The 20,895-nt window shown below is 36.2% G+C and overlaps 1 protein-coding gene across 2 annotated transcripts in view; it reads right to left on the bottom strand.

Annotated features, from left to right (window-relative positions):
- FIG4 (FIG4 phosphoinositide 5-phosphatase) overlaps positions 1-20,895 on the bottom strand; it is a 75,062-nt gene that overhangs the window by 23,757 nt on the left and 30,410 nt on the right. For both annotated transcript variants that reach the window (XR_008234270.1, XM_052781246.1), the window contains exons 12-19: positions 20,589-20,705; positions 19,015-19,060; positions 17,279-17,427; positions 13,076-13,242; positions 6,852-6,990; positions 4,022-4,080; positions 3,278-3,425; positions 2,315-2,398 (exon numbers count right to left, since the gene is read on the bottom strand). Coding sequence is in view for 1 of the 2 variants with exons in the window: in XM_052781246.1 (XP_052637206.1) it covers positions 2,315-2,398; positions 3,278-3,425; positions 4,022-4,080; positions 6,852-6,990; positions 13,076-13,242; positions 17,279-17,427; positions 19,015-19,060; positions 20,589-20,705 (909 nt within the window). In the remaining variant the exon portion in view is untranslated. The remainder of the gene's footprint in view (positions 1-2,314; positions 2,399-3,277; positions 3,426-4,021; positions 4,081-6,851; positions 6,991-13,075; positions 13,243-17,278; positions 17,428-19,014; positions 19,061-20,588; positions 20,706-20,895) is intronic.

Raw genomic sequence — 20,895 nt, 5'->3', positions numbered from 1 at the left:
TGCCTTATTTGTAAGAATTCTTCAAAATACAGTATCTATATTTTAGTAGACTAACACTGGGTTTAACTGTACAAGGTCTGAAAGGTATGCGTTAGTTTACCCATCAGAAATTGCACCACTCTTACGTCCTCTATATCCTTTCCTACTGGCCCTAGAAGGGTATGTGGTTGCACTTTCCTCTCAGACACTGTCACAATCTTTCAGGAATCTTCCTTTCTGGAGGAAGAGGGACTGGAAGGCAGGTAATGAATATGTTTATAGACAAATGAGTTCTGGAAACGGAGAAGCAACATCTCTTCCTTGCTGAGGTGACTGTCCATATATACACTAACATTGTGTGTGACTTACTGTAAAGGAAGGCTCTAAAGGAAGACAGCAGCATGCTAAGAGGCTTTGAACAACAGCATGCTGTTTGGTCCAAATGCTATTTTGAGTTGCAGCTCTAGTGTTCTCATCAGCAAAGGCATGGAGATCACCAGTATCACTAGAGCTCTAGTGGAGCACACCATGACTGTCACAAAGAGTTCTGCCTTTTGCAGTCAAACTCATACAGCAGTTTATTCCTGTGATGAATTACCTAAACTTTACATGCTTTAGGAACACATATAAACAAGTAGGAGAGTCCTCCCAAAGGTTCTTGATCTGAGAGCACACCCCACCCCCAAGGACATTAATATATCAGAAGAATTCTTACAGCTAGAATAAATGCCTTAGGGGAAAAAAACAACACAGGTAAGTTTAATTTCTGACTCAGCAGAAACTGTCATCTCCTTAGATTGAAACTTACAGAAAGTTATGACGACACACTGCATTCTTTTTAGAGAAAATTAAGGTTATCTTCCCTACTTTTCTAAACGAGGTAAAGGTTGCAAGAAAAGCACTCCTTTCTGAAAGCTGAAGAATGGAGCAAGTAGCCAAACACTGATAAGGGTGATAACCGCACCCCCAACGCATACTCAGAAGGCGGCTAAGATCTAATTGTCCTAGGGGACACTTACAAATGAAAACAGATCAGCAAATCCTCCAGAAATGTCATAGTAGATTAAAAGATGATGACAAACATGCAAGGCAAAGACCACCTCTACCAAGGGCTAAATATGGGTAAGGTGGAAGATTGAAGCCACCTTTTACCCCGCTACACAGCCAATGCATGGGAAGCCTTACGAGCAATACCCAGGGAGTCCTGGAATGTGGCTTTGATCCAGCTGATTCTCTATCTCGTAACAATCCCTAAAAATCACAGTGGAGAGCTTGCAGCAAAGTGCCTGAGAAGAATGTGTAATGGTCAGGTATTTAATGGAATATCTGGAGAGAAATTAGTTAGTCCAAAATCTGACATAAAATCATTCCAAAGTGAAAGAATAAAGCTTATCCTCAAAAGTACCCATAAACTCACAATTCTTAGCAGAAGTGTAACTGTTGAACAGTCTTTCTGCTTATTCCCAGGGAACATCAGTAGCATGAAATCAGCTTCTACTAGTGATAAGCATAGTCTTCTCTCAATAGTTACTGATAGCGAGTCCCTCATGGTCAAGGCACAATGGATGTCATTTACAAGACAGTCAAACTTTGTTGCTTTTAACAGTACGGCAAGCTTTCAGAACAACTATAATGTTGTGACAGCACAAGTTTAGTCATTACTGACAAAAGGTTTCCTTAATATGAGATATCAAAGAGAGAATGAATTGGTTCAGGAAGAGTCCCCATAGCCCTTGTGTGATACAGCAGATCAAACACAACAGTGGAATAAATAAAATAATGCAAAAGCATTTTTTTGTCATTTCTTTTGTCCCAATAACTGTTACTGAATTGTTTTATGTAATTTTATCTATAAATATTTTTAATAACATTTTTTATCAAAAACTATGCTGAAATTGGCATTTATTGCTGTTTCAGGATATGTTCTATTTATTCAAAAATTTTTTTTTTAAAGACAACAATAAAGTAAGCCTGTCATCTCCAATAGAGAATACAGTTGCCATTAGTATGAAGAGATGATCAAATTTTAACAACCTCTGTACCTTTATTCTTGATAAAATTTTCTCATGGGTTTCACTTAGAGGAGTACAAGAGAAGAGAAAAGTCTTCAAGTCTTTATTCTCAAGTCTGAATAAAGAATTCCCAGTGTCAAATAAAAATCTCAAATTAGATATGATTTTCAAAGTGTACAATTCTACATTATAACACCAATGATTTTTTTTATTTCCCATGTAATAGAGAATATGCTACATAGACACACACCTTGAGTATATGTATTTGCATTACGATTTCACTACTATTAAACCAGAACAAAAATTTCATATTTCAGACTTACCCTAACACTGATTTTCCAGTTTCATCAGGTTTACGAACAGTAAACGGACTTGGATCAATCCCCACATTCTTAGGCATAAAATCTCTGGCAAAATAGAAAGGAAAAACTGTTCATGAGAAAAGTTCAACACATAAAATTTTTAAATTTTCTGGAAGAACCACCTCTGACACCTACCTTTGAATTTAAAAAAAATAATAATTTTAAAAAGAAATACCAAGTTCTAACTTCATCATTACAAGTTAAAGTCATGTAAATATAACCACCCTAGGTATTTAAAAAGCTTTCAATTGCATTCTTCAGTCCCATAAAACAGCTGCAAACATTACCACTTGCCAAGGAGGCTAGAGCAATGTGGTCCATTCCTGTCCTGAAGAAGCCCTGTAACTCAGCTACATTGTTTTGAAAATGCTGCCAACACTCAAATTGGGTCAAAAAGCTACATGAAACAATCTGCCTGAAAGTCTTTAGCTAAAACATGATTAAGATTATGCTTAGAATACCAGTTGATTGCCGCCAACAAAAAAAAAAAAACAACCCAAAAAACGCCACCAACAAAAACCCCACACTATCTGGCCAGCTTGATGAACTGAAGAAAACAATTGTAAAATGAGAGCAGAACAATTAGAAAACAACTGCTTTGAAGGTAGTCTCTGTGATCTGAGTCCACAGAGAAAAGCTCATTTCTCAGCCTTCAAATGCCCAAACATTTGTCACTCCATAATGGAAAATAATTGGAAATTTAAGTACTGTCTTAACAGAATTTTTTTTAGAGTAGCATTTCCATTTCAGTATTGTGATTTAGTTTCTAGAAATATGCTAAATTTGAAGCTTAAAAAAAACCCCAAACACCACACAAAACCTATCATGTTACACAGATTTAACCAAATAAATCAAATGTACATTTAATTCACACCAAATCAACTTCCAATTAAGGTTTTATAGTCACAAATCATCCCAATATACCGTGTAGAATTGGTCATCGCCAAGCAGAAGGTCTCATCAAAACTGCTCAACTCATATGGCCGAAAAAACTCATTGTGGATATCAATTTCCTCTTCATACTTGTGGAATTTCTTCACTGTCAACTTGCGTCTGTTTTCAGCACATGTCACTGGGGAAAAGAAAAAAAATAATCTTTTTACTAACAATTACTATGTCTGCACAAATCTAAACAAACAGTAGCCTGCTTACCTAGCCACCCTACCAGGCATTTTTCTACAGCAATATCTCCTCTACGACAAGAAAACATGATATGAAGAAGATGATGCACAGCACATCTTTAATAAATATGCATTATCAACCACCATAATTTGATTTCCCTTCATGACAACAATTCCTAGTAAAACATGCTCCGAAGTCTCCCAGAGAAGTAAGACATACTAGCTATACCCTGCCATCTGCAACAGGAATGTAACCACCAGCATAGACTACAAATATATGTTAATAGGCAAGGAAAAAAAAAAAAAAGCAGAATGAAGTGTGCCGTGGTACATTAACATATGCAGGTCAAGTTTTAGCCAGTTAGGTATCTCTTGCATCCTGCAGTGGAAAAATCATAGCTCACTGAGGGGGGGAAGTATTTAGCAATCATTATGGAAACATTAATTTTTTTTTCAGAATTGGGATCTAAACCAGTTAAAAAGCATTTGTGACTAAAACTTCTTTTTCAAGATACTCTGTAAGGCAAGGGGCAAATATAGTTCCTACCTTCATCAAAAGGAAGAGGTAAATGCTTTAGCACACCTGTAGTCCACCAGTAAGTATAGCTGTACAGGAAAAAGAGACACACAATTGATACAGAAGATTTGATCTTGCATCCAGTCTAAATGTTTGCACATAAGAGTTACCCAACCAGACACTGTCACTTTAGTAAACATTTCTCTATAATTCAAGTGTGGAAGAAAGTAAAGAATTATCCTTGGATGGAGGATTTCAGCAGGCCCCAATCCTACTACTTTGCTCTCAGGCTATGAAATTTAAACACATGAAGCTCAATACAGGTATGGAGGGAGGAGTGGTTTTGTTCCATTTAACAAAATACATTTCAGATGCCTACCTCTACAGTACTGAAAATCAAGGTCTCAGTACATATAGAAGGTATTTATGTATTCCTCTTGTTCTGGCCTTTTGGGAAACAAACAAACAAACAAAAAAAACAGCACCAACCCCCACTCCACCCAGCACTTGTTTCCTAAAATTTAGGAAAAGGGTATGAAGAAATGAAGGTCAATGATAATAAAATTGGAAGATTGTCACAGCAGCTGACTTCTACACATAGAAATACATTTTGATGTGATAGCTGTCCTGAGTCTGAGAACTGTATGTTGGCATAGCTAACAGCAAGAACCAGGCCCTGCTGGAAGCTTATTCAGGATTTCTGAAAAACAACAAAGGAAGTCAAGCAACATTCATAAAATAAAGCACATTTTATCTTTCATTCATGTTTACATATTTTTCTCTTCTCAAATATACTTTAATTTCTTCTCTAAATTATTCTGATAGTTTCTTCTATTTCATTACTTAGGATGAAAAGACATTTATCTTCATTGATTTTTATTTCAAATATGTGTGTATTCACCATACTGTAAGGGCTGTAATCAGAGTATTAACGTGGTTATCTCCTACTCATGTCAATGTAGCCACCTGGAGCAAAAACAATGGGTGTATTCCCATGCCCAGAGAGAGAATTGTTAGTGGGACTTAGCAAACGGTGTAGAACAGGCATGGCAACACAGTTCAATTCCAAGAACTGTGTATGTCCTAACAGAAAGGAATGAGTTATGCCTGACAGTCCCGTGTCTTCTTGAGTACTGTCTCAGGCCATGCTAACAAGCCATCTTCTCCAGCGCCTTCAGAAACTATGCAGACATATCCAGTTTTGCTGCTTCAATAACTGATAAGTAATATGGCAACAGAAAGTCTCCTTTTCCCGTGCTCACTGTCCTTTCATGTGAATCACAAATTACATAAGAGTAATATATAAAACTCATTATGAAATCTCTTCTTTCTGATGGAGAGGCAAATACAACATAGGAAAAGCACACAGTCAAAACAAGTTTCAATGACCGGAAACGACATCTTCCTTCTCTTCCTATATCCTTGATTTCATTATGACTTTTCATTATTTCCTTTGCTGCTGTGCCCAAGGAATCCAAAAGAGGTACTGCACAGAGAGGCAGGAAGAAGTTTTATGAAGAACTTGTCTAATAGTTTGGCAGAAACAAAAAATTAGTTGGAAGAGCTTTTTTCACCTAACTATGTATTACATGGAGGTGTCATTCTGTTCACAGGAGAAAACATCTTGGTTGTATAAGTGCTCAGAAGAAATTTTGGCAGAATGAAAGGTAAGACTTAATTAACAAGTGAATCAAGAATACCAACAATTTTTTTTTTAAATGTTCCACCTCATTTAGGAACAGTATCTGTGACAAGTAAGAGACAGTTGTTTAACAGAGTAACACATGAAAGGGTGACTAGGACATTTGTATATTTGCAATATATCAGCTGAATTCATTTTTGACATACAATAATGCTCAGAACCAGTAAGCAATAAAAGTAATGTTGCATGTTTCCTGTGTGCCTGAAATAGCACTTGGTTGCACGACTGATACGAGCTAGCATCAGGAGACAAAAGGATTGAAATTTAGAATCAGTCATATCATGTGCCAGCTGGCACGATGGGTTAATGGAATAAGCAGCCAACAGGGATTGAATGCACTGTTGAAACACTTGCAATTTTCCCCAGACAAAAATCTAATTCAGATCTACCATTTTTGATACAGAGCTTTAAGACTCACTGAATGAGCAAAGATACAAACAGTGAAATTCCTAAAAGATGATTTAGTTAACAAGTCTACTACTGTCCTTATTAAAATGGATTTTTTTTTTAAAAACGCAGTATTTATAATCCTTAACAAAACCATTCTACATTGTGAAGCACTCTACAATTACTTTAAAAATTTTACACTTTAAGCTCTATTACTTCTGCATATTGCTGTGCAACTACAATAGAATGCAAATGAAGAAAAATAGTCTTCAAAACAGACTAGACATGGCTGAAAGGAAGGTAGAAAATCATGGGCTTCTTGGTATGCACAGCTGCAGACTAAGTGCATTACACAAAAAAATTAAACAAATATTATCCTCATCACCTAACCTCAAATACCACAACTTAATAAATCTGACCATCAAAAATGCACCTGTGTATTGCTTGATTAGACAGTGGTAGCTGTACTTCAGTAAAATAGTAAAGCATTTCACATTGCAGGATAGAATTTCATATGAAGTGAAATTTCTTTTTTTAGTACAACAGGAAAATAACGTACTAAAGCAAATTGTTCAAAACACCAACATCCAACATTTTTGGTAATCTCTTGAAGGTTGGGGGTGGGGGGTGGGTGGGTGTTAAGTTTTTGTAAAAACTTAAAAAACAGTAAGCAAGCTTTTGACAGGCTGACCAAATAATTTGGTTAACAACATGGGGTTTTTTATATTTATTAGAGCAACACCAAACAAACAAAACATAACAGCAAAATACCTTCGCCTGGTCTGTGACAGACTGAGGGTGTTCTTGTGATGCAAATAAAAATCAGTGGGAAGTTCCCAGAGATGAGGTTTTCCTTCTGTAGGCTTGAATACTCCCAGAAAGAGATTGATAGAATCTTGCCTGTCTGCATCTGTTAGACAAGAGGTACACTTAACACCAGGAACATTGCAGAGCTCAAGCCCATTCAGACATTTGCTTGTTTGTTATGTTTGCTCCTCACAGACAGAGTGTGTATGTCCTATGACTTCTACAGGGACCTCTGGGTTTCAACCACCGTAATGAAACTTCATTTAGACCTGACCTTCTGCCACACTGCAGTGCACATGGGACTGGTACCAGCACTGCCTCTTTCCTTGGCTTCTCTCACAGGAGCTGAGGCAGAAGCTCTGCTTAAAGGCTTTGCAGAAGTAAGACCTCATGCTGCAGCTCCATCTCGCACCTCTGCATGTATGTGTATGCATGAAGCATGTGCATGTATTTATGCATGTTTCAGGGAATCTGACATATCACGATGAATGATTTAATTAAATTAAACAGTATCCATACAATACACAAGTTTCCCATGTAACACACAAATTATGAATTCTTTGGGTTTTTCTAGCCAAAACATAGTCAGTAAAATGATTAAACTTCACAGACACCTTTTAATAATTTGGATGTTTTCTCCTATCAGTTTAAATCATCAATTTCTCTTACCATATTCTAAGCTTCACCAAACTAAATAGGGCAAGTGCTAAAATCCAGTAGTTACATACCACTGTACATGAAGCATGACAAGAAATGTTGTTCACTTACATCTTTAAAATCTCTCTTGCTACCTAGCTGCAGATAGAATGAGTTACAACAGATACGAAGAAAAAGCTGGAGTCAAATGAGGGCTTGGGGATGGTGAACTGTGATAAAGACGGCTTTGCAAGCAGACTTGTAGGAGCAGAAGGCAGCTTACACGCAAAGGATCTTCAGATATGGGGAAATATGTCGAGAACTGAACTCTATTTGTGCCCTGAGAAATTGGTATTTGGAAAGCTCTCGTATCCACTCTTGTTTGCACTTCAGTAATCACCAGACAAGGAATAGTTCAGATGAGTTCAATAGATAGTGTTACTCCTTCAGTTCTCTCCACATTTCAAAAAGAGCATTATGAGAGTTGAGTATCCCTTTAGCAACACACTGCATCAAAAAGACAAACTGAAGTCTCAGTATACCAGAAAGCAGTTAAAAAAATAGGCAGAATTCACAAAGCGGTGGTATGACGGCAAGGACAAAGTTGATTCCTGGCCACCACCAAAGTTTCAGTCAATATCTCCTTCTCCCCGGAATTCAAACATGTCTTCCCTCTGTGCAACATGCAATATTTTTTACAGGGAATTAAGGCACACAAGCAGCTGACAAATGAAGTGCTATGTAGAAATTTGGTGACAATAGGATTACAGAAAAGTACAGTACTTTACAGAAGTGTGTATATGCAGAGGTCAGTATTTGGAAGTGGGATCTTCTGTATAAAGTCACATGGTATAACAGGGCAAGGGAAAGGGGGGACGGGACGAGAGAGGGGGGGACGAGAGAGGAAACCTCTTGATGTTGCTTGGCTCTCCTTCCCTACTTAGAGGGCCTTTCATCTGGAATCCGGCTTTTTTCTTCTTTTTCTGTCCACTCATACTCCCTCCAGATACTTTTACTGTCCCTTGAGAGCACTCTTCCAAAATTATACTTATTTTACCTTCTTTCTTGCTCCTTACTTTCCCATTTTTCTTAAGAGTATCAACTTACAAAGATTAACTCTTCTACACAGTAATACTCAGTGTAGGTCCTTATGATTTGCAGGCCATATTGTTTCTGCAAAATAGTGTCACAGTTTAACCAAGACATAAGGAGACAATGAGGAAGGCCAGGAACAGTGCAAGAAAGCTATGCAAAACTCAGCAAAAAGGTCTGAAAAAAAAATAAACAAAAGAAACCTCGTTGAGGATGCTGAGAATTAAAAAGAAAGGAAAAGTCACAAGCAATAACATGTATTCTTTCTTCCTGATCAAGTTAGTTAGTTAGTGGTTTAAAGAAAGTGCTGAACAAAACCCAAGAAAGCTCTCTACTTTAAGCATAGAAACTGGAGGAGCCCTAAAGACAAAATTACTTAACGTGAGCAAAAATTGGTGGTAATTTCTGAAAGCTAAAAGCAGAGATGAGCCTCCTTTGTCCACTTACCATTGTTTCACCTGCCAGGAACAGAAGGTATACTGAAATTGTTAATTAAATAATTGTAAAACAATTAGAGTAAAACAAGATAATTCAGTTAAACTATGTCACTACTTATATGACAGATGCTAAAATGAAATAAAACTAAATGAAATCTGTTCTGTGAAAAACAGCTTGAATTTAAACTCATACCAACTGAATTAACCAATTCATTGTCTGAAATGTTCTATAGCAGCAGTTCATTAAAGCATTCTTACCTTTCTTCCACAGCTAAAAAATGACTGCTGTTAAATGTTACACTGCAAAACGACTCAAGCTCTCTTGCATTTATTGTTTCAATTGTGCACTTGTGTTTTAAACTTAACAGAAATACAGGACATTTATCAGGAAATGTCCTTCTACTGTCTGTCTTCTCAACTTGTAATTTAAAAGTAGGTAAAAAACCATAACATTAAAGATCCTTTGTGCATACGTCTTCAAGCAGGCACAAACATATACGTGACTGGGGAAGTAGATAATTAATTTGAAAGGTGACAAAAACTCCCCACGCCTTACCTTAAGGGTTGAACAATATTATGACTTAGTTTCGAATAAAAATAACAAAAGATTTTGTCTTTGAAACACTGGCCACAGAAAACAGGAATTGAGCTTTTCAGATCAATTTTCTTATCTAGATAGAAAAAAAATAATCTCTCTTCAAAAATAAATAAATATGAATGTGTCAATGCACTGTGGAGCACAGACAAAAGAGCAAACAGGTCTTCTCCCTTCATTGTTAGCACCGAATGTTGTAATTATGTACAAGCAAGTAGAAAGACTGCACCGATTTTTCAAAAGATACTGCAATGTACGTGTATACTAGCACATTTTTAAGACCATTTGAGAAAACAGGAACTGAAGGGGCCATTTAATTGAATTAGCCTAAAATAATCTACTGCTCTCAATCTGAGTTTGCAACTGCACTACATGACAAATTACTAAATCATGAGAGATTCAACACAATTGGGACTATAACATCCCATGACTAAAAGGTTATAGTAATTAAGTTTACTTTCATACAACACTACAAGGTAGTTTACTATGTCCAGTCCTGTTTGTGGATAAATAGATTACTCCAGATTCCAGAAGCTTATTAAGCATGTTGCAACTCTAGCACTGAAGTCTGCAACGTCACATTACTTTCTAAAAATGCATAAAAGCTAGAAGAATATTATTTGGAATACCATTTCCTAATTTCTCTGACAATCACAAATAAAAGAAAAATGTTAGAATTCAACTAATCAGAATGCCTGCCAGAGAGGGTGTTGAAGGAACACCTAATTCTTAGATGGATAATGTTCTTTTTTCTGATACAACTCACTTGCTTATAACCGGGGTACTTCAAACAGTTGAATTCCCAAACTACATTGCACCCTCTACTTCTTTCAAATGCTAGAATTAAAAGCATATATGAAAAAAGTCAAAATTTTTGCCTAAACCTGTAAGATGTTTTCAAGTTACCATAAAATTAATTGTCCCATGTTTTTAGGAGGAAACCTTGGTTTTCTTCTAAGCTTCAGTCACTAACTTGATCCTGAGAATATTTTTTTAATTCTTCACTCTTCTATTATATAAGCAACATACTATAAATTTATAGGTACAGAAAATCCATAGAAAAGCTAAGCCACATGTCACGAACTAGGGTGAAACTGCATTCAATGTTATCTTTCTCACAAGTCCAAGTCTCATCTACTGGATTAGTATCTCCAGGCAAGTCACTTAACCAATACATGTCTTCTTCTCATCTGTACAGCTTAATTAATAGTGATTATCCCAAGAGCTTTGAGGTCAACAGATGAAACCATTTTCTTAAAAGCATAAATTACTTTTAGAATCATGTATTTTTTTAAGACAGACAAACAGAACAAGTGTGGCTAAGTGATTTATTTAGGAGGCACTGTTAGCAGGCCACTTGTAATCTTGTTCTGAATTTGATACACTGTATGACTTCAAGCAAATCACTAAAATTTTCTGAGTCTGTTTACTACTGGTACATAAAATTCACAAGCATTAAAAACAAGTTTCTCAGATCAGAAACACAAGGAAATGATGGCTCATGAACTGGCTAGCCCTCAGATTTTTACTTGTATTTTAAAGGATATGTGATGGATATAACAGTAATAAGTGCAGTATAGCAAATCAGAATCTTGTTCTAAAAATGCTTCATCTCTGCTTTCTGAGAAAACTTCAAGAATAAAAAGATCTCTCATTGTCTCACATTAACAGGCTTGCAGATAATAGGCAGTGTTGGACAATGAACCTTTAAATTTCACTGAAATTAATCTTTTAAAATGTCATATTAAAAATGCAGTAAATACAACATTGAATGTTATGTTTCAACAATGCCATCTTCAAACACACTGAATGTATAAAGCACCAAAAATACTTGGCTCAAATGGGATCAAATACCAAAACCATAAGTAAATTGGGGAAAGAGTGCGGCACCTTTATGAAGGTTTCATTTTTCATATTGACTTCAGTAAAGACTAACATCTGTTTATGTACTCAGCTACAAGTTCGCCCAGGTGACAAGAGGGATGTTTTTCATTCTGTATTCTTTCTGCAACATCTTTTTCAGAACAAATTCTTTTATGACCGAAACACATGCGTATCGTGACTATCCTTGCAAGCAGGCCACAACGCCAAATGTGGATCTAGAAATTTGCTCAAGCTTCCACCTAACCATTTAAGCAGCTGGCATAAAGGCGAACAGCTTCAGAGATTTGTTCCATCTTGTACTTATCAGTACAAGTGATACTGCAAGTGTGCTTCCTTTTGCTCATAAGAATTGATGAAGCCATACCTTATTGCTACTGCAAACAATAAGAGACTGTATCACTGAAATAAACAAGCTCTCCATTTCTCCTTTAATTTGGGCAAACGTGATACACAATTACATGAATTACATTCAGAAACAGTACTTAAAATGCTGTGCTCTCACATTTTACATGCACAGAACTGCCACTAACAAAAGCAATAACTTCAGTTAAAGAAACCAGAGATTACTTAAGTATTTCTAGCCCCTTTCCAACTCACTGTTTTAAAGTTCATAGTTTCTTAATAATTGCAGTCTACTAGGAAAAAAAAGCAGCTACTTCCTTCCCTGGCTATGCAGCTTTTGTGAAAAAGAGTAATAGAGGACAGACACAATATTTAGAACACAGCAACACTCAATGTTTGTCATCCTGACATGTTTTAGACTGTCCTTTGATCATTCTTTTAGATCTTTCTCATGACTTCTAAAAACACTAAGCATTTTCTGTTTCTGTTATTTTGCGTAAGTAATGGCTCAGCATTTTTCAAAGAGGTCTTCTCTTGGCAATATTGTCCAGAACAAAGTAGAACAGTATCAGTGACTGTTACAAGCTAGTAAGGGAGTAAGCTAATATTTTACGACTCATTTAACTCAAAAAATAGCTTATTTACTTGGTGGACCTTGCTTTTTTAATTTAATTTTGTCTTTTTGACCACAAATTCAACAGTTAGTAGCTTCTATTCATACAAAACAATTATGTGCATCCAAGCTTGCTTTTTGTTTGAAGACCCCAAAAACATCACAAGAAATACTCCACTTGAAGCCTTCTACTCATGTTTAGATTTAGATTTACCAGTTTCCTTATATGTGTTGAAGACATTCTGTCCATCATTTTAAAAGCTCTATAACAGCTATCTGCTTCTCTATTGATCTACAAATGTCACTGGCAGTTTCAGTGCTACATGTGTACATTTTCTAAATACTTCTCACATCAGTTCACTAACTTTTATCAAATAAGGCCGCATGCTACAACATGCATTTGAATAGGATATAAATACTTCATCAAATCAGAATACCCATTTGACATCCATCAGATTTTACTGAATTATTTGGAAATTACAGTAGAGAGGATCTCTGTCGTAAGATCATAGTATGGATTATTGAAACATCACAAGTAAGATGCTTTTTAAATAATGGCTTAAAAGAAAGCACTTAAAATAAAATTTACCTGAGAAAGCATTACTATAGTATCTTGAGAGTGTTTGCATAATATCTTTGGAATGCTGAGTCCATGGAGCTATCTTTCTATAGGTTTTTACTCTGTGGACAAGCTGAGAACCTCCGTATTGCAGAGAAAGAGTGTCTCCATGATCTTCATATAATTCTTCAAATAATCTGAAGGAAAAGCAAAATGTGTCATCAAACCACAGAAAAGAGTTTTTTAAGAGAAAAATAATAAAGTATTGTAATAATAAAGTCTTTCTGTTTAACAAGCAATAAATCTTCTTCTCCTAAGTTCCTACGCCAGTTTACAAAAACAAGTATTTCATTAAAACATGCTATTAACTTACAAAGAACTTACAAATTAAAAGCTATGTCTCTATTCTCTATTCAGATAAATATGTGGAAATTTTATTCAGATATAATAATTACTAAGAAGGGTTAGACTATAAGATTTTCACTAATTTATAATATATCAGAATGCATTCACACTAAAGAATATGCACTTCTGTAGATTCAGGGAGAAGATTAACATGTCCTACTAGTCTGTGGGGAGAAAACAAATCATATACCTTCACAAACTAAGGTATTTTAAATACACTAAATGGGACAGAACACATCAATATCTCAAGGCTATGTTTTCGATCAAGTCCACTGGGAATGAAATTAGCATTACTTTCCAAAAATCTCCCTAGTTACAATAATGATGGCTCAAAGGTACAAACAAAATAAACATGGCTCGTAAGAAATGTGAATGGCAGTCAGATACCATTTGCTTGAGCTGGAAAAACATGATGCAAGAAGAAGGTAGAAAGAGTTGGCTGCTAAGATGAACAAGGAGAGCCGGCTAAAAGAAACACAGTCCTATAGCATCAAGAAGTTGACAGCCTCCAAACTGAGAGCAGTCCAAATAGCAAAAATTATCAAGAAGCTCCCCATCAATGACAAAAACAAGACAACAGTCTCAGAAAACAAGGCTATCCTAAGGAGATGACACCCAATCTAAAAGATAACAGATTGAAAAGTACTTTTCAGAAATGGAGACTGTGGCCTTGCTTGAACAAGACAACGACAAGGATGACATCTTGCTAAAAGAAGCTGAAAGTTTAAGAGGCAAAAACCAAAACAGAACAAAACAAAAAACCAAAAAGCCAGCCACCAAACCTGTAGAAACATATTTCACATCAGTATAGCAAGACACAGTAACTCAGGCATCTGCATGTGACACACTGTAATACCTGACAAGAAAGAAGTCCTTAAGAAGTGGAAAGGAGGGTAGAAACAAACAAAACAAAATGACAACAACAAAACCCCAACAAAACAAAACAACAATAGCATTCCCTTAAGAAAGTTTCCAAAAAGGGGACAGTACTGCATAAGTAACCCAGCAACCATCTGACTGAAGTCCCCCTCAAAAGGTTCTGGATGAAGAACACTTATCTGAGCAGCAAATCAATTTCTGTAAAAACAAAAGAGCTGTCCAGCAAATCTTCTGCCCAAGGTCAAGTACAAAAAGATCAATTAGGAGGAAACATCTGCTTATTAACTTAACACCCCCCCCCCAAAACCCACAACAAAAGAAACAAACCAAACCCCACTTGCCTCCACACAAATTGTTCAGAGCTCATGATATCATGTATGTCATGTGTAAGAATCTCCTGTTTGTTTCTTTGGGTTTGGTAGTTGGTTGGTTTGGTTTGGGGGGGTTTTTTTGGATATTTTTTTTTTTTTTTTAAATACGGGGAAAGACAGCAATGCTGGTCAACTAAAGCTAAAAAACTGGTTGAAGGCAAAAACTGGCAGGTAAAAGGATGATACCTCTCAAAAATTTCCCAGTCAGCCATGGGGGACTGATGAACAGAGTTCCAATGACCTTGCAGTAAAGGTTCACAGAAACCAGACAACTGTAAATTCATTAAGGATGTTGATCCACTTGATTTGGAAAGGACTTGTAGAATTAAATTACCCTTACACAGCCTCAAAATATTAAGCCTGCAGTCAAACAAAGACTAGTCTTCTGTAGAGAGAAAACTTAACTACATATGATAAAATAAGCTGCTAAGGTACACTTTGTCTAAGAAATTTCCTAGATAGGACAACAATTACACTAAAGGAATCACTAAGAAATATAGCTTGCAGAAATGGTCTTGTGCAACAAAGTCATTAAGATTAATCTTGCTAGACACAAAATCGGACTGTTGAAGTTGTATGGTTTCTTTATCCCTCAGTATGGCCAACTGAAATAAAATGCTGACTTCAGAAATCTAGTTCAACAGAAATTCTGGATTGTAGCCAGCCAGTGAGACCATATGAGAAAAATCAGAATTATAAGGACAGTCAAAGAACGTGATGAAAAGAAGTTAGTTTTTCAGACATGTTAGCTAAATTAAGGAAGACAGATCACTATGGATTACCCTCTTTGACCGGTTAGAAGAGTGTAAATGAAGAAGCAGAATACAGAGAAAGCAGATACTCGATGCGAGACAATGCAGGGAACAAGAATGCAGGAGGTCAAAGTGAAAGACTGTACAATGGAGAGACAATATAGCACATGCCTGTCTTCAGAATTTGTTGCATTACGGAGCAGGATTTTTCAATTATTCTGAATACAGTAATTCAGAAACAAGTCTTAACAGATGACAAAATCTGTTTCAGACAGGCATACATCTAGTGCAATGGAGAAGAAAAAAGTAAGTCAAATGTGGCCAGATAACAGTAACCTTTTATGCCAGGCTAATAGCTACATTTCAGAGAGATAATGAGAAATAAGGTATCAGGAAAATCAGAGACAAAGCAACGACTATAATCTTAAGAGATGATGATAAGAGATGGAAATTTGGGTGGTTGGGGCATAGAGAGGAAACAGGAGGGAGAGAAGATAGACAGGAAACATGGGACTATTGCAGCAGGAAGCAACAGAAGAAATTTGGGCTCTCAAAACAGGAATGGGAAGCAGGGAGGTAGTGAAGCTTAAGGAACGATAGCAAAATGCAGCCTGAGGTGCTGAGTAAGTGGTAGCTGTAGAGGATACCACAGAGAGTAGATACAAGAGACCTGTCCACCTCCTGATCCCCTCTAGTTACAACCCAAGAGTCCTGATTGCTGAGTCCCCAGGAGGCTGCACAGCAACTGGTATTTGCAGCAGCAATTGTTTGTTCCCAGATGCAAACGTGCAGCACCTAGCAGCTGGGGCATGGTGGATGAGAGGCATTGCTAGCACACTGAGGAAGCCAGCCAGCGGGTGCTCTCCCCGGCCATCAGGCAGGGGCCAGGACCCACCGCTTGCACAGTGAGCCAACATGCTGCAAGTGAGGTTGTTTCTGTGGCACATACCAGCTCCTGGCACCAGGCAAGTGCTGGGAGCTAATGGGAGAAAGAAGAGGAGCTGAAGATATGTCTCTAGTAAAGGGGAGGGGAGACTGAGTACTTTTGTCTTTTCTGAAATATGAGTTACATCTCCACGTTCTAAAACTATCAAACAACGAGCCAAAACCAGCAATGAAGCCATAAGTTTTACAGTCATGACAACAGCTTTAAGGAATAAAACAACATCACCTCAAGGACTCTTACATTAATTTCTGAAGCATATTCACAAGTTAAGCAGCTTAGTTCCCCCAGAACATTTCAATTTAAATGCTGGGTTTTCTCAAATGGTTTGAGGATGCCTGAATACATATCATTGATACTTGATCTGAGAGAACAACTTTGCTGAAAACTTTTCTTAAATAAATCAAAAAGCACAAAATTTTTCCAAAGGAAAAGTAGGAAATAGCAAGGTAAGATGTACTTCTATACAAATGTCAGTTTGGCGTTCTCCATAAAAGCATGTACTTATTTCATTTTTTGTCAGCATTTTGCCTCAAGCAACTGAAGTAAGTGTAAAAGACTGGGGTGGGGGTTTTTTTACATTTATTTAAAAGGAAAACTCTTAGCTTAACGTTTAGGCATATAAAGAGAACGAAGTCAAGCAGTTATCTCATAAGAAGCCTGATTAACATACTTGTCCAGAAGAGCAAATTTTCAGCGTGACTGGATTTTCTCAGGAAGATTTAAAGTATGGAAGATTTTTTTAAACTTGGATGAATAAATATTGTTAAATCATTCAAACAGAAAGAATTGCACTTTTCTTCTACATACACATAATTTTCCCAAATCTCTTGACACAAAATTAAAAAATAAAACCATGACACACTTTATTAACATATCTTACCTAACAGCATCCGTATCAAATTGTAAATTTGGTTTATCAATCAATCCCAATGAATAGAGCTGGTATGCCAAAGCACATTTTCCCACCATAAATTGGGCTGTGTTAGTGCGATCTAAACAGTCCACACAATTGGTTCGGAGAACTCCAGTCTGGTAAAGCAATCCAAGTAAGAGATTTTTCTTAATTAACAAATTACTACACTCACGATTATTACTTTTTTCCCCTACTATCCAAGACTTGTCAAATCTCAAATTATGTCAGTTCACAAAAGTTTGAGGAAAGACATTTCTAAAAATGTGTTAAAAAGCAATTCATCTCTAGCAAGCTGCATCAGACTGTTGTAATGCCCACTTTCAAAATATTCTTGCTTCTATCATGATACAAACTGCATCTCTCCTTCAACTCAAACAACCCTAAAGATTTACCTTAAAAATAAAAGCTATGTTTTATTTCAGTGAAGAAAGTCTTATTTTCAAGTATGCTGTAACTACTGCAAAAAATGAAGCACGCTTCTAACTTGCTCTGGTTCTACTGTGATGGTGCTTATATTTTAAGCTTTCCTTATCTGGAACAACACACATGAACATTTTGCTGAAGGTCAGTCATGCACATATTCTTTTATGCTGCTTGCACCACCGTTCCTCAAATCCATAATGCACGCAAAGTTATTTTACAATATGAACAGCTACAAGAAACATATTTTAATGTAACAGCACAGGGGATTCTTCTGCTCAGATATATATGGCTACATCCAAGCTAGTCAATTAACCTTTCATTGCCTTAATAAAGAAGCACTTTTTGGGTGTGACTCACAAGATGTCTATTCCGAGATGAACTGTGATCCAAATGCTTACATGTATGCCAATGGTGACTACCTCAAATAATTAAAGTTGAAAGATAGATAAAATAATCATTCCCCTAATACAGGTAAACCTGTAAGACTAACATTTAAAAAAAATTAAAATTTTAACTAGCATTGATACGTTTTATTTTAAAACAGATCAAATTCTATCTACTCTGCTGTTTATCTGCCCTCAGCAAACATATCCCAGTGATCAGCTAGTAAAGGAACGGTCACATGCTTTCTAACTTACATGAATGGCAAGTCAAAAGCAACTAGTGCTTCTTAAGAATATGCCCTGTGTTCAGAGTATATAATCATAACATTCAGGTATAAATCTGGTACTGTATGGTTTACAGTTTAGTCAGCACTCTTCTGTCCTTAAAGAAAGCAGCGTTTCTAGTTTATCCTTTAGTGATGGAAATTGTAACAGTGTACAGAATATTCAGCACTGGTGAAAATGCTTTTAATAACCCATTTTCACATGTATGAATATGTCACCAGGCTTCAGTATGCTTATTCCTCACCTCTTCTGTATAACATTATATTATGCAGTTTGCTAAAATGCTGCTAGTTTAACTTTCACTGCATTGGTAACACTACAGACTAAATAGTAATGGAAACTAGTTTAAAATATGAGCATTTCTCAGACTACCTCCAGCAAAAATACAACTCCAACAGCATAAAGTTTTGTGGTACCACGCAAGAATTTTAAGCCCTATTTCCCCATTGGGCTTCTGGGTTGGACAGCAATAATGCTGTTTATTATAAATATTAATTTAAGAGCACTCTTGTGAATCACCAATCAGGTATTTAAGTGAAATTGTTCACTGGTGCTTTGGGAGTGCTAATCTACATCACTATAACTATGAATTAATAAAGTATATTTTAGTACCTGCAAGCGACCAGTGGAAACAACATAACCTCCCAGTTCATTCCACCTGAAAAAGAAACAAAACAGAATGACCTACAAATCATTTAAAAAAAATAACAGGTCATACCATGTATTGACCTGCCCAGTGAAAAAGGATGACAATTAAAAACATGCCACAAAGCAAAATTGATATCCCTGAATAGCAGAAAGCAGTGAAAGCTCTATGCAGCAGTAAGATGTTGTATTTAAACTACGTTGAAAAAAAAAAAAAAAAAATCTAGTCTTGAAGTAGAAATATTCCAAAGCCATATTTCCTTTGCTCCCCATAAAACAGAGTATGAGCAACACAAGTGTTGCTAGATTGGGTCTTGAGTGCACAAAAATTGAAGCAGGTACAATGCCAACAACTGGAAGGTAAAGGCATAACATACGCCGTAGCACAAGCTGTTTGTTTGATTTAAATCTCCCCCTCATACTGATTCTAGGTATACATGCTGGATACATACATACATACATTTTGTCCAGGTGTTTCAATTCTGTATAGGCCTTAACTGTACTCCACAGCCAAAGAACATGAATCAGAAATTAATGACACTTTGAGGTAGAGAAGTTATGCTCAGTGCAAGTAACCCATAAACTACTGAATATTTTCAAGTTAGTAGGGCTAGGTCAACCTAGCCTGACCAGAGCACTCCTATGGCAAGCCTATGTACTACATTTGAGATTCACCAGACTATCTCTACAGAACACAGCATTACATGGATGTATTGATCTTGTTCCTGCTAGTTTACAGTTGCCATGTTCGCTCCACTGCATGGCAGAGAAAAGCTCTAAAAGAGCCTATGAAATTTTTAGCTCAGACTGCTTCTAAATGAAGACAACCTAAAAAGGCAAGGATGCTTTTTGTGTAAAATATGAACGCCCATTTGAGTAGTGATGAATTAGATCCCTAACATGAAGACTTGAATCAAAAAGTTATTGAACTTCTAATGCGGAATTTATTTTACTTCTGGATTTTCAGGGACTTGAGAGAATTCAGCTGATTAAATCACTGTACTTCTGCAGCAGCCTAAGCAGATACAGTTTCTATTTTAAAAAAATGTTTTAAATCTTGTACGTATGAATACCATAAAATCCATTGGAAAACACCAGACTCAGTAACATTTACATGATAGTTATCTTATTAGTATGCCTCAAAAGAAGCCGCTTATTAAATTCCAAATGCTGTCTGCTTTGTTAAATTTACCCCCAAATTTAGGATTCCTTTGGTTAAGGTGGAAAAAAAAAAAAAAACCAAACCCAAACAACTTTATGTAAACACACATGGCACAGATTAAAAGTTACAAATAATGGTTTGAAGTAAGAATTCATTATAAGTAGAACAGCAGCAGCATAATTGTACTCTTTCAGTGTATTACTATTCCTTAGCATGTGCCTCTGACTGCAATCCTTATAGCTATAACTTACTAACAAGTGATATTGTTTCATATTAATTTAAGCCTTAAAATAAGAAATAATGTAATAGACATAGAAATTCCAGACAACTTTCCAAGGAATAGATGTTATTCATTACGCACCAATTAAATTATACGTACTTTTCATCTGGCCGCAAGATACTGCAGTAGGAATCAGGTCGATTAACAAAAAATCCAGTCTTCTTTACTACACTTTCTGCAATCACATTCAGTCTATCAAGGACATTGCAAAGTTTGCTGAGGAGAGGAAAAAAAAAAATTACACAGTCAAGATACATTAATACTAAAAAAATTTTCACTGCTTGGAAAGGCTTTAAATGATTTAAAGGAAGACTCACATCACAGCTTTATTTATCCAACAGTAATTTTGTCTATAGTTTTCTTACATTTTACAGGCTTAGGAAACAGACACTGACCTTATGTGAGC

The sequence above is a fragment of the Harpia harpyja genome, chromosome 3 (genome assembly GCF_026419915.1).
Source record: "Harpia harpyja isolate bHarHar1 chromosome 3, bHarHar1 primary haplotype, whole genome shotgun sequence".
Lineage (NCBI taxonomy): Eukaryota > Metazoa > Chordata > Aves > Accipitriformes > Accipitridae > Harpia > Harpia harpyja.
Note: the sequence above shows the minus strand (reverse complement) of the source record. Positions and strands in the feature narration are given on the sequence as shown.